The 13,756-nt window shown below is 38.7% G+C and overlaps 1 protein-coding gene across 1 annotated transcript in view; it reads left to right on the forward strand.

Moving 5' to 3' along the window:
- Positions 1-13,756, forward strand: part of TIAM1 (TIAM Rac1 associated GEF 1) — a 148,124-nt gene that overhangs the window by 55,005 nt on the left and 79,363 nt on the right. Inside the window, exons 8-11 of the mRNA XM_074997087.1 lie at positions 652-798; positions 3,324-3,398; positions 6,595-6,765; positions 11,631-11,735. Coding sequence (XP_074853188.1) covers positions 652-798; positions 3,324-3,398; positions 6,595-6,765; positions 11,631-11,735 — 498 coding nt within the window. The remainder of the gene's footprint in view (positions 1-651; positions 799-3,323; positions 3,399-6,594; positions 6,766-11,630; positions 11,736-13,756) is intronic.

A 13,756-nucleotide genomic window follows, 5' to 3' on the forward strand; every position in this document is an offset into this window, starting at 1 on the left:
GATTGATGGATGCTGGGGCATTACAGCAGATTGAAAGCTGCCTGAGAGGAAGGTAGAAATGAAAAAGTGATAGGGAAAGAATTGTGTTCTGAAAGCCTGTCTTACTCTGGCTATTGGAGGAATTCAGAACAGAAAAAATATGCTTAGTTCTTCTTCTTCCCCTTTCTTGTTTTGAAGGACACTGTTCATCTTTAAGGAAATATTTGTATTTAAATGCCTGACATTTTAGCCTGCTAGAAATCTTAATTCTGTTTAAGTGAGCACAGTCCACTTAATGCTAGGAAAAAAGACACAGAGAAAGCTCTTCAAAAGCGACTAGTGATTTTTGGGTACTTCTCTTTTTGGGTGTCTAACCTGAAAGATTACAAAGGATCTTGATTTTTGAGGAAGTGCTGAGCACTCATGCTTTGCAAACTAGGACTCAAACTGGGCCTCAGAAAAGTTAGATACTGACTCTTTCTATATAAAATGTTGGAATGAATGAGGTATGTTACAGTGGGAGACAAGTAGCCGATCGAGTCACCAACATTCTTGTTATGAATACACCCTTTGCTCCATTATTTACCAGTTTCTCATTAGACTTCATTGTCAAAGCCTGTAAGCAACTGGGATGTTGCAGCCTTTAATTTTAAAACCTTATGGCACTGGCAGGTTGCAGCTCGCACAGAAGAGTCCGGAGTAAGAAGAAGAACCCAGGCCATGTCCAGATCTGCCAGCAAACGAAGAAGCAGGTTTTCTTCTCTTTGGGGACTGGATACTACCTCAAAGAAGAAACAAGGGAGGCCAAGCATTAACCAGGTATACAGACAGAACAATATATACTATTGTTATTCTCAGGGCTTATATTAATACTGTGCAGAAGACATTTTTTGAAAAAAATTACTCCAGTTCAGGCAAGGTGTTGCTTATGCAAAACACTTTTAATGTGCACTGCATATCCAGCCTTAAAGTCTCCTTCAGGATGGTGTATTCATAACACTTCATATTCTCTGGAGTAGCACAGACTAGCATGGCTTCCTCTCTGTTTCTATAAAATGAGGCATTGTAATTGCAGATAAGTATATAACATGGTTAAATGGTCCCAACCAGTGTTTCCTGTAAGCTGAGCACTGGGGCAGCCATCCAGGAAAGATTCAAATACTGCCCAGCTGATTAGCAGAGTGCCCACAGCTGGCAGCCTGTGTTTCTACTGGTGGCACACATCTGCAAATGCTTTAGTGCACATAACAAAATTTATTCTGCACATGAATAGAAAACACTAGAGGGAACACTATTCCCAAGTGAGGTTGGAGGCCCACACCTTGTTTTGAGGTGCATGGGTTGTTTACTGGTGCAGTCCTTTATCTGTAGACTGTTTTCTGCAAATTTGGGTTATCAAGGCAGCAGCAGCACACCTATTTAAAACTGCATTTTTGTAATAGGAAAAATTAGGAAATGCATTGTTCTTTAAATGGAAGCTTAGAAGTTTTCAAGTGTTGCAGTTAGTTCATCTTCTTTTGAACAAAATCTTTCAAGTTCCCACACTGCCCCTCCCAAAATCTTATACAAACAAATGTATTTCAGGGGATTAAGAAGGTGTTTCCCTTCCTTTTGCTCCAAACATCCCTAATTACAGCTTTCAGATATTGGTAGTTATGCCTCATCTAATTGCAGGAATCACAAGGTTTTCTCTTTCTTCTGTTCTCTTTTTGGGGGGATGTGGGCGGAGCAGGGTTTTAAGCCTGTGACTTCTTCCTGTTTTAAGATGGTGGTGTGGGTGGGGGAATATTTATTGTTGAGGAATAGGCCATATAATGTGATGTTAATGAGACACTAAAAGTCGACCTCAGTACTTACCTTTGTCTATCTCTCTAGTCAGTTCAGCTCAGTGATTGCAAAGCAGGCAGAGTTTCACTAGACAACTAGCTGCTGCCTAATGAGCATGTTCAAAAGTTACATTTCCATTGCGTGCAACATGTTTACTTTTAAAAAATTTTCCCCAAGCCAAGCGACGTTCCTAGTGCTCAACAAGGGTTCTGTCTGTGACAAGTTTCAGACATCAGATCTTTGTGCCATCGGTTACCAACTTCCTTTCCCACTCCCCTCCACTCCCAACAGAAGGAGAGGTGTGTTTTCCCTGTGCTTTTCCACAATCCAAAACTGCCTGAAAGAATTTTGCTCTGGCTAAAAACGTTTGATCTGCACAGAGGCCTAGCTTTAAAGAAAATTCAGAAAGCAGGTGTTTTGGAAGGTTCCCAGTATGTCTAACTTGAGTTAGGAACCTAAATACCTTCCCTGATCTGAACCTATGTATTCTCTGTAAATTTAGGCTCCAATCCTGCTGATGTTTACTCATTTGCTTAATTTTAAGCACGCTTGTAGTCCTATTGATTGTGAAGTTAAGATTTTTTTAAAACATGGGCTTTAGATTGTAAATTTTAGTGAACAGTGATCATATGTGTTTCACAGCCTGCTTAGTTTCTTGCCCATCTTAGACATCGCATGAATAGTCTGAGGGGTGGCCATGTTACATGAATAATAATTAGTAACCCAATAGTAACAAATGAATTAATGGAGTTATAGAAACTGTTTTCCAGTCTTAACTGTAGCAGGCTCCATGTAGAGCCCAATGTAATAAAACCAAAGCTGCAGGGCTTCCCTTCACCAAGTTGATAAATGTTTATGCCCTATGCCCAAAGCTATAGTGGATTGTTAGTTTTTGCTGAGGTGCAAATCTGGATCACTTCCAAGTCAGTTGCTGCTGGATCTTGCAAATACGTCTCTACTTGTATTCTCCCTCCTGCACAGTCCCATTGTCTTTGTGCCCTTGCCTCCTGCTGGATCATTGACAGTTAGTTTATTAGCAAGAAGTCATGTTGGGCCCAGACTGTTGTATCTGGATGAGGCTTTACAAGTGAACAAATATTCTTGCATGTAAGAATAGTGCTACAGCACTCTTCATCTGGCGATCTGAGAGTGTGTATTGAAAGCGGGTGAGCTTTATTATCTTCATTTTACTACTGGGGAAACTGAAGTGCAGAGAGGATAAAAATTGTCCAGGACTGGAAATAAGGACAGGACTGGAAAATTGACAGGACTGGAAATAAGAGTTCGGGCTTCCAGTCTCCCAGCCTGGTGTCCCACCCATTAGGGTATTCTGACTTTCTTGATTGTTTTTAGGAATCTCTCTTTTTTTTGAGGTTATCATTGAAATTGATTTTGTCAGTTTAACTTATGTGCTCAGTATCAGAGAATTTTTTTCTTAAGACCCTGTAATGTGTCTGAATTGGAGTTTATATTTTCATTATGCTATTCATTAAAAAGTAGCACTTTGGGCCCTGCAGGTCTTTGGTGAAGGTGTTGATTCTGCAAAGAAGTCTTTAGAAGGAATCTTTGATGACACAGTACCAGATGGCAAGGTAAGAAAAACCTGGATTGTACAAAGGAGTTCTTTAGGGTTTGAAAATAAAGCATGTTCTTGCACTGCTAGTAAGATGAGGTAGAATCTAGATAGGGAGGCAGCTGCTAGGATAGCAAACTCTGAATGTAGTGATTTCTGTCAAATATGAGGGAACTGGGGGCAAGATGCTGAGCCGGCACCCTCTGTACACCAATATCTTGCCATGAAGGGGGATGGAGTCATTGCAGTCATAGCTACAGATATCCACAGTCCGTTCTGCGGCTGGAGTTGCAGAACCCATAAGGACTATGAACCCGAGGAGGATCTCTAACTTACCAGCTTTAGCATATTACTACTTATAAGATGCATTAATAAGTTTACAGTAACATCATCAGCATTATGATAACACCCTAATGAGGTGATGAGGTAACAGTCATTTTAAAATATATGAAACAGGCCTTGGTAATAGTAATTGTCAAAAAATATATGTGAACCTGCTTCTAATTTAGGATTATTGCATTTGGAAAGTACAGTGTTCTCCACCGTTAGCTTTAATATTGTATGCACATGTGCAAGGCTTTTAGCTTCCCAAAATGGTCACAATCTCCTTCCTAAGCACCCAGAGGAAATTCAGCTATAAAACACTATTAAGCCATTGCTAAGGATGATGTTTTTAAGGCAGTGAGTAGGAATTTCACTGTGTGACTCCACCTGCAGCTGATAGGGGATGGTGTTTGGTCCTGCCAAGAGGGCAGGGGACTGGACTCGATGACCTCCGGAGGTCCCTTCCATTTCTATGAGGAGTGTGTGTGTGTATCTTCACTTTCTTTCTCAATGTAGAGAGAGAGATGCACAGACTCCCTTCCTCATCTTTACCCCCGTCCCCCATAACACTTACTTATTTTGAGTTTGTTTATAAACAAAAGTATCTGAAGAAGTGGGTCTTTCCCACAAAAGCTCATCAGCGAATACAACATTTTGTTAGTCTTTAAAGTGCTACATTTCTGCTGCTTTGTTTTGTTGGAGTACAGACTAACACGGCTACCTCCCTGTTACTCAAAGTAATTTTGTTATGTACAAAAAGGTTGGATTTAAGTGGTCATCAGATACAACAGACAGAACAATGTAGGTTGCTAAGCAAAATTAAACAACACTCAAGCTCAGCTTATTACACTAAAGAAACTAGTACACGTAATATCTCACCCTTGAAATTGTTCTAATAAGCTTCATTCACAGACTGGAAATTTTTCCATTCTGGGCCCAAACCTCCCCCCAGTTCAGTCTTAGACATTTCCAGCTTACATCTTGGAAAAAACTGATGACCAAAATCACTTCAATCCCCACACTTAGGGCTAGTCTGCACCATGAGGTGGACTGACTGTAGCAATCGATTCACCAGCCATCAATTTATCGTGTCTGCTTAGAAGTGATAAATCAATCTCCAAGCACTCTCCTATTGACTCCAGTACTCCACTAGGATGAGACGAGTTGCTGAAGTCAATGGGAGAGAAGCCCCAGCTGATCTTGACGTGTGGAAGATGCGGTAGTGAGTATATCGCCTTAGCTATGTTATTTATGTACCTGAAGTGGTATAAGATAGATCAATGGAGGGGAAGGTATTAGATGGAGTTAAGGCCTTAAGAAAGTTTTTCATAAGACAGGAATCCTTTGTATTCAGTCTTCACTTTCCCACTTTTCTTGTGAAAACATACAGCATTCCAAGGTGGACCCAAGCATCAGGGGACATGGCCACATATCTCTGCATGGCCCCCGAAATTTTCGGGATTATCCCCATGTCTGCAGGAAGGTTAAGCCCCCTTGTGTCTTGCTAATGGGGCCTTGGCTCTGTGTCTGGCTTCTTCATTATTGGGCAGGTAATAGGTTCTTGCAATATGAGCACATTGCTAATCAATCTACAGTCAATATTCCCACCTTCAGACACAGAAATGATACATGTATATAAATAGGATAATCCTATTCAATAGGTTACAACCTTTCCAGTGAGATCTCAGATGAAGTACCTCACATAAAGCATATTCCAGTTATTTGTGTTTAGGAGCACATTCCCATAACGAATATGGAATGCGTCGTCACTGGGGCTTTAAAGTACGTTACGCTCCCTGCTGAATATAACTCACAATACCTCTATATGGCTATATTAGCCATATTTTACATATGGAGAAACTGAGAGAACCGTAGAGTTAATGAGCTGGCTGGGTCCTGCAGCAAATCTTTAATGGAGGTAGGAACAGCACCCAAATATTTTGATTCTCTATGCACTATATTAACCATTCAACAGCCTTTATTGCTTGTTATAGTCCATATCTTCTAGCCTGTTTCTGTCTGTCCCAAGACATGGAAACTACACGATCATTTTAATTAATGTTGTGTAATCACAGATATATTTTTAAAAGAAAGTTTTGAAAAGGATATGGAATCTTCATGCACTAGGATATAAACCAACCTGTAATTACTGGAGGTTTGGGACTAACTTTCCCTGGAGGCAAGTTATCTCAGAACTGCCTCCTGTAATTTCTTTCTCTGAAACAGCTAGTGCTGGATACTGTTAGAGATAGATGACCTGCTGGACTAGATGAACATTAGTATAATTCTGCGTGGGAATTAATTTTGTGATAGTGCAGCTCCATTGATATTGCTATTGTGATGTACAAAAAAAAAAAGGCCAACATTTTTCCATTCCAAATGGCAATATATAAACTATAATTCCAGTGCTACTGGGGCATCCATGAAGGGCTGATCTTCACTGGGAAAGTTACATCGGTATAGTTATGTTGATTATGAACGTGGTTTTTTTAAGGGTGTAATTGTACTAATATTAGCCTTCCATACGCACAGTTATACCAATTTAAAGTCTCTTTATGCCAGAATAACTTACTCTTCTTCCCAAAGTCAAGTAAACGATACTGGTATAAGCACATTTATACCAGTAAAATTGTGTCCCCACTGGGAGGTGATGAGGAGGTAGTGTGGTGGAATCGCCATTTTAATCTGTACCAGTATATTTAAAGCCGCAAAACTTTCTAATATAGACTAGCTCTGAGTGTAGGTTTGTGAATGAAATCTCTTTCCTCTAAATGGCTTCCAGAGTTGGTGTATATATAATATAGCATAGTAACTTCCTTTCATTTAGTACTGAAGAAGAGATGAATGTTATGTTACTATCAGTGTTTTAATTAATGGGTTTTTCTATTCAGAGGGAAAAAGAAGTGGCACTGACCAGCAGCCATCAGCATAATCCTGATTGTGACATCTGGGTTCATGAGTATTTTACACCATCTTGGTTCTGCCTGCCAAATAACCAGCCTGCTTTGACAGTAATCCGTCCAGGTGACACCACAAAAGATGTTTTGGAAATGATTTGTAAGGTAAAGGAGCACTTAGAAATGAACGTTTTGGTGACAAATTTTAATTTCCAATGTTTAGGCATTTCATGAATAAATCTGCTGCACTATGTTTAACAGACCAGCTAGACTTTAGATGTAAGAGCACAATAACACTGAGTTGTTCAGTAAAATCATGCCACGTTGGATAAGAAACAGATTCGTTAGACTTGGTTTTTAGCTCTGTAAAGGAAACTCTGTGTTTTTGTTAATTGTCTTTTTCTCTTCAAATATTTCATGTGACTCTATAAACTACCTTTCTATGACACCCCCACCGAACCATTTACAATCCTTTCCAGGGTGTCACGACTGCATGCAGTTCACCTTTCCTACAACAATCTCCCTATCCCCTTGCCCTGACAGGTAACCCAAAAGAACTTCCTGCTGCTGAAAACTTGCATGCTATGCTGTCTTCTTCCTTCCCATTGCCAACCCCAGCTGCTACCCAAGGAGAGAGCTAGCTCCTGCAACCCTGTTACCTGTCACCTGCCCTCCTCCTGCAACACATGTGATGATATTATCTATTTCCCAAATTGCTAAGTAGCTCCCAGTTTTCAGGTATCAGCCACCTGCCAAATAAGGTGTGTTCTGAGAACAAAAGCAAAAACTTCAAAAAGAATATGATGTCACTGGTATAAAAGTTATTTGTGTCTGCCTAAGTTGCAGAGCCAGTTTCATTCAATGTGGGGAAGGGGAGAAGAGATGGGAACTACATTCATATACTAGAAACACATTTATTTTTCAGAATAAGTAATTCAGATTAAAAATTGGATAATGGGTATTAAAAGGAAGAAATGGCAGGAAATGGGGTTCATAGATTTGGTGACTCCAGCCCATACGAGTGTCCAAATGAAGTATTCCACCAACCACTTGACTTGCAAACTAAAACTAACGTGCATAAGCTTAAATGCTGTTCTGTAAAGTGGGGCTTCATTTTATTTGAAATATCAAGCTCTCCTAACAGCTTAGCTTCGGAGAGTTTTAAAGATATGTTGTGTGTACTGCTAAAGAGCTGGAAGGTGCAAAGAAAGACATTTGTTTTGGGTAATTACACAGGGTGCTCAGCTCACTGCCAGGTGCACTTCTAAAGACTGCTGCAGCTTCTGAAAGCTCCTCATTGTAGTCAGGGAGAGATGACATTTTTAAGAGAGAGACATAATAGGGAAGTTGGATGATACACTATTAGTAATTATTTATTTTTAGGGTTGATATTTTCCTTCTGGGTAAGAGTGATTAATTCAGTGGATCAGATCCTCAGCTGGTGAAATTGGTGGAGCTGCACAGGCTTCAGTTTACACCATCTAAGGATATGGTCCGTGATGCATTTATGTTAAGGTGGGCGGGAGTTAGAGCTAGTATCTGTTTCTTTCCTTTCCATAAGACTTGTCAGTCTGGAAAATACAGAGAGGTGCATTCTTTTCGATAACATTTAATGATCAATCTCTTTCTTCTGTTTCTTGTATTTAGCTCTTTCATTTTCCTTTTACTATCTGATCCACATCATTTCACATCAGTTTGCCATCTGCCATCTGAGAAACAGTCACATTCTGGTATAGTAAACATTTCAAGATCTACATTTCATGTAATCCTCTTCATGTAGTAGATGTAGTTAAGACTACCCATGTCATTAAACTGATCTCAACTATTCTATCAGGTAATTCAAAATCCAGTAGAATCCTTGCTGAACAATACACTCTTCTTGCAAATGCTGTTGTTTGTGTGTAATCATGTTTTAGGGGTTTGTTTAAGTATTTTTAGTATTTTGGCTAATTTTTCAGATACTTTGTTTTTCTCTAAGATGTAGCAAGTAATTTCATTTAGAAGACAAGAACAAAGCTCAAGTTCTGTAAGTGTATTTATGTATGTCATACTAACACGTCTGTTAAACGTATGTGGGAGCGGTAGGGAAAAAGCCTGCAGGTGAGTGGTGCAGGGATAGAGTATCCCAGGATGAAGGGGGGCAGAAAGCAGCACACACATCTGCCTCTTCCCCCATTAGACAGATCTGGCCACAAAGGACATTTAGTGTTGGCTCTCTGCTGCTTTCTGCTCTCCCTGCTGCTGGCCAGGGAGATCAAGGGAAGCTGAGAGCCAGATCTGGCCTGCAGGTCATAGGATCCCCATCCCTATTCTAGATTCTGTTAAATTCCATTTAACATGTCAAGCTAAATCTTGTTGGCACGTCATTCTGTCAGTAAGTGCCATGCAGACAAGTCTGGTGCTGAATGAGCTGCAGAATGTACATTAGATCTCAGGCGCAAGAGATTGCACAATGACAGGGATGGGCTACTGAGTCATCTATTCCATTACTGTGTCACTACATGATTTTTTACTGACAGCATATTTTTGTGCTGCTTTGTCCACTTTTGTTTTAAATGTCTCGCACAATGGGGTGGACATCTACCCGTTCCATATCTAGTCTCACAGGCTACGTGTACACTAGCATTCCTTTTTCAAAAGAGGCATGCAAATGAAGGGAATCAAAATGCAAGCGAGGCACAGATTTACATATCTGGCAACTCATTTGCATATTCTTCTTTCAAAAGAGCTTCTTTCGAAAGAAGGAAAGCAGTGTAGATGCAGCTCTTTCGAAAGTAAACCCCGTCTTTGACAGAACCTTTCTTCCTATTTCTTTTTTGGAAGAAGGGTTCTTTCGAAGATGGGATTTACTTTTGAAAGAGCCGCATCTACACGGCATTTCTTCTTTCGAAAGAAGAATATGCAAATGAGGTGCCAGATAGGTAATTCTGTGCCTCATCTGCGTTTTCGATTTCCTTCATTTGAATGCCTCTTTCAAAAGAGGAATGCTAGTGTAGATGTAGCCACAGTGAGATTTATCAGCGACCTCCTCTCGGTCATCAATCTAAATGTTCAGAGCACTTTCCAAGGACAAGACAAGTGTATAAATGCATTTTTATTGGATTCAAAGTCCAGACACTGTTTAATGGGGCAGGTTTCTCATTACTGGCTCCTCTGATAATTGGTGTTAGTAGATTAATATGAGCAGAAACTAATGTCTGTCTGATTTATTATTTCGCACAATTAAAGCAACCGTGCTTCTGTTTTGTGTGTGTGTGTGTGTGTGTGTGTGTGTGTAAATATAAATAGGCTATACAGAAAATGGCAAACTGATAATCTGCTGATCTAATGAAAGTTGTGATAGAATGAAGATGTCTTGTTTAGCTATTATTATTTTGTGGTAAACTTCAGATTGTTTTAGTTAACTGATATATTGTCTAAATTACAATGATTGTCCAAGCTGATATTCAGTTTTAGGTAGTGATAATTTCATCCGTTTAAATTAGACCAGATTTTGATATAAAGTCAGCTATGGATTTGATTTAATTAGTTGTGAATAATACTTGTTTAATTGTAGTCATTTTTCAGTGTGTGAATTTTTCCTAGTCCTAGATGTTCGCTGCAGAGTTCATAAATGAAAAACCCCATAGGTTGATATTTAATTTTTTTCACATGCTGTATTTACTCTGAAATATTAATTATGTTTAATGTGTGGTTGGTCTCACTTCAGTCCTTGAGTATTGCTCCTGCTTTGTTATTGGATAGCTGAAATTTTTAAAACAGTAGAACAACAAATATCAAATTACACAATTCCTGTACAGATTTTCAAAGCAATCATTGTACTAAAATCTGGGATAGTTTTGCGATTTATGACTGTTTTCTAAATACAAGCAATGGATAATTGGACTCCACAAATAACAGTGAGGGACGTACTTGTCTCCTATATTTGTGAATCATGTTTGGATTTTCTTAAGTACTGTTGGTCAACAGTTTATTAGCTTTGCTAAGTAATTTTTGAATGACATCCTTTGTCAGTGCCTTAATGCATTTTGATTACACATTGAATTAACCTCAGTTTCATTTAAATTTATTAACTGTGCAGAAGAAAGGTCACTACCATCTCCCAGGTCAAATGACGTGCAGCTAACTGTAATGTCTTTAAAGTGACATTGAATTACTTCCTAATGGAAACACTATCTATGTCTACACTGGAAGCATCTGTCCACAGAAGTTACTGTCAGAAGAGATGTTCTGAAAAAACTTCTGTCAACAGAGCACGTCTTCACATAAAAACATATCTAGTTTTTGGTCTTCTCTGTCGACAAAAAGCCTTCCGGAGTGTCTGCACAGTCTTTTTGCTGACAGTTTCTGTCAACAAAACGCATTTTGTGTGAAGATGCTTCGTAAACTTTGTCTACAAAACTCCAGTTTTGTCTACAAAACTCTCTTGTGTAGACATAGCCTCTGTGTGCATCTTTAGAGTCATCCTCATAATTTCTAAAGCTAGCATACTGTGTGCTGTTTACAGTCTAAAGCACTGAAGTGGATATTTTAAGCATAATCTTGCTTACAGACGTATCACAGAATGCCTGAATGTTAAACATAAAAAGGTTCAGAAGGAAACTCTTCCTTATGAGTATGAAAACACAATATTGTATCTTTTTTTTCTTAGCCAGAATATATACTTGAAATCAGGAGGTATGCTCTAATTCCTTTGCTTTAATTGTACTGAGCTCATTGTCCGTGTAATAATAAGCAGTGGGTGAGGATACAGCTGCTAAAAAAGCAAAATTGCAGGTAATACTTACAGTAATAGCATTGCCTATGAAATAGCAATAAGCAGTTAAGTAAAAAATTCTTATTTTGAGGGGGAGGAGAGAGAAACTTTCAGATTCTATTTAGGTTACAAAATTTTTGCACCTCTAATGGTAGATAGGGAACTTTTTCCCCCTATGGTGTGATTATCTGTTATCTACTTTAAAGATGTATGGTCTTCTTTTAATTAGTTTTTTTTTTCCTCCCTTAAAGTATCCTCTCTATGTTTGTTGCAGGCACATCAGCTGGATCATTCAGCTCATTTTCTGCGTCTTAAGTTCCTGATAGAAAACCAGATGCAGTTTTACGTACCAAAGCCAGAAGAGGACATATATGAGTTGGTAATGCTATTTGCTGATCAGTGTTAAATGACACTTTCGTTTACAGCGCACTATTAGCTATTCGCTTGCATTAATCAAGGCGATTTTAAATCCAGATGCAGTTATCTAGTATTTGTAGTACATGGAATTATGCTTTTTGATTTTGTAGAGCACAAGTCACCTTGTAGTTACAGTGCCTTGCAGTCCACAGCAGTCAGCCATGCCCTATAAACTACATTATTTGCCTCCAATAAAATAATCTCAACAAGTTTTGTAAACAGAGTGGATTAGTCCTCACTGTGTTATAATAAAATCACTGTCATTGGTGGCAACCGATATGTTTAAGGTTGAATTTAAAACGCCACTCAAATTCCCCTTTTTATTAATGTTCTTAAATTTCAGTTTGCTCCTAAACACATTTTTTGTGACAAAACATTCCATACATTGACCCTGCTCAAAGGAGAGATTTTTCACCTGTTGGTAGGATCTGGAATTATTCACGTGATACCAAGTTCTTTTCCTCATATGTGTTAACTGCAATATTTGAATTTACATGTCTCAAAAATTGCTGAAGAAAAAAAATCAGTTTAAAGATGTTTAAATCTTACAGTTAAAGATGCCTCTGTTAATGGTGTTTTACGTAAGGATGTGTTGGCATTGAATAACACCACTCACCTCCACCATCATTAGCACCTTTAAACAAAATAGAGAAAATCAGTGATGAAGAATAACTTTAATTGCAATTTAGAACTGAGAAATGAAGCACTCAAATCAGGAAACTCAGATGTTAAGGAACTAGATTCTGGCACTCAATTCTTAGAAGGATCAGAACAGCCTCCTGGGAAATTCCCCCAATATCAGGGTAGCATAGAGCTGAGGTAGGAATCTGACATTCTATGACTGTGTTGTCCAACCAGTTCCCAATCCGTAGCCATTACTGCTATAGCAAACTAGCCACATTATGCTAAAAGTAGCCAACTAGCCACACTCAACAGGCCAAATAGCCTCATGTAGCTCGTGTCTTGCATGTTGGGCACCACGGTAATGAAAAATACTGTCCTAATCCTACAAAACTTATGCAAAGTCTTTATTTGAAATCACTGGGGCTATTCACAGGCTTAAAGTTTGCAGTGTGCATAAGTGTTTGAAGGACCAGGACCTAATATGTTAGCAGAAGGACAATAGTGTACATGTAATATTATGTATGTATGTGATTACTAGAAAATCTTTGTGATTATTTTTGTTAGGTGTTTCTTGAAGAGATCCTCTTGCAATTAAGATAAAATGGACTAAAGCCTACAGTTTTGTAGTCTTCTCAAATAGCTAATTACAGGATTATGTAATATTTGTTGCCTGTCTACCTTCCTACTAATCAAGTGCTTTTAAAATGTATTCCATTAGAAAAAGTTTAATAGCGTTTCTGAGGCATCTAAGGTGTTCTCTTCTTTCATCATAAACCACAGGATTTTTTTCAATCAGATTTGGAAATGTGTATTTTCAAAAATATGATTTGATAACGTAAGTGAAGTAATTATATTCAAACTTAGAAAAAACCCATGTGTTAAAACTTGTAATTCAGAGGGGTTGGTTGATTTGTTTTTTAAAGAGTTAAACGTGCTGCAGTATACTTGCTTTTTATGTTTTATTTTAAGTGCTATTTACAACAGTAAGTAAGCCAGAGAATCTTTTGGCTGAAAGCTGACGTACTAAACTGCTTTCCTTTCCATCTGATAGAGGGGTTACTATTCTGTAATTTAATGCATGGCTTTAAGTGGGGAAGAAGGGATTACACAGTAAAGGCACAAGTGTTGGGTTGGAGCTGGGAGTAAGAGCTCAGGAATTACATAAAATCGGGGCAGGAGAAATCAAAGCTTTAGAGGAAAGTGGCATCTGTGCGAGGACATGAAAGGCTTGAGAAAAGTGAAAAAAGCTACTGGAGATAGCTGTGTCTTTGGAAACCCTGGGATCTTAGAGGGAATCTGACTGGAACAAAGGAAGCACTGCCACCTAGAGTTGGAGATGGGGCTTTCCTGATAATGATG

Source organism: Carettochelys insculpta, chromosome 1, assembly GCF_033958435.1.
Source record: "Carettochelys insculpta isolate YL-2023 chromosome 1, ASM3395843v1, whole genome shotgun sequence".
Taxonomy (NCBI): Eukaryota; Metazoa; Chordata; order Testudines; family Carettochelyidae; genus Carettochelys; species Carettochelys insculpta.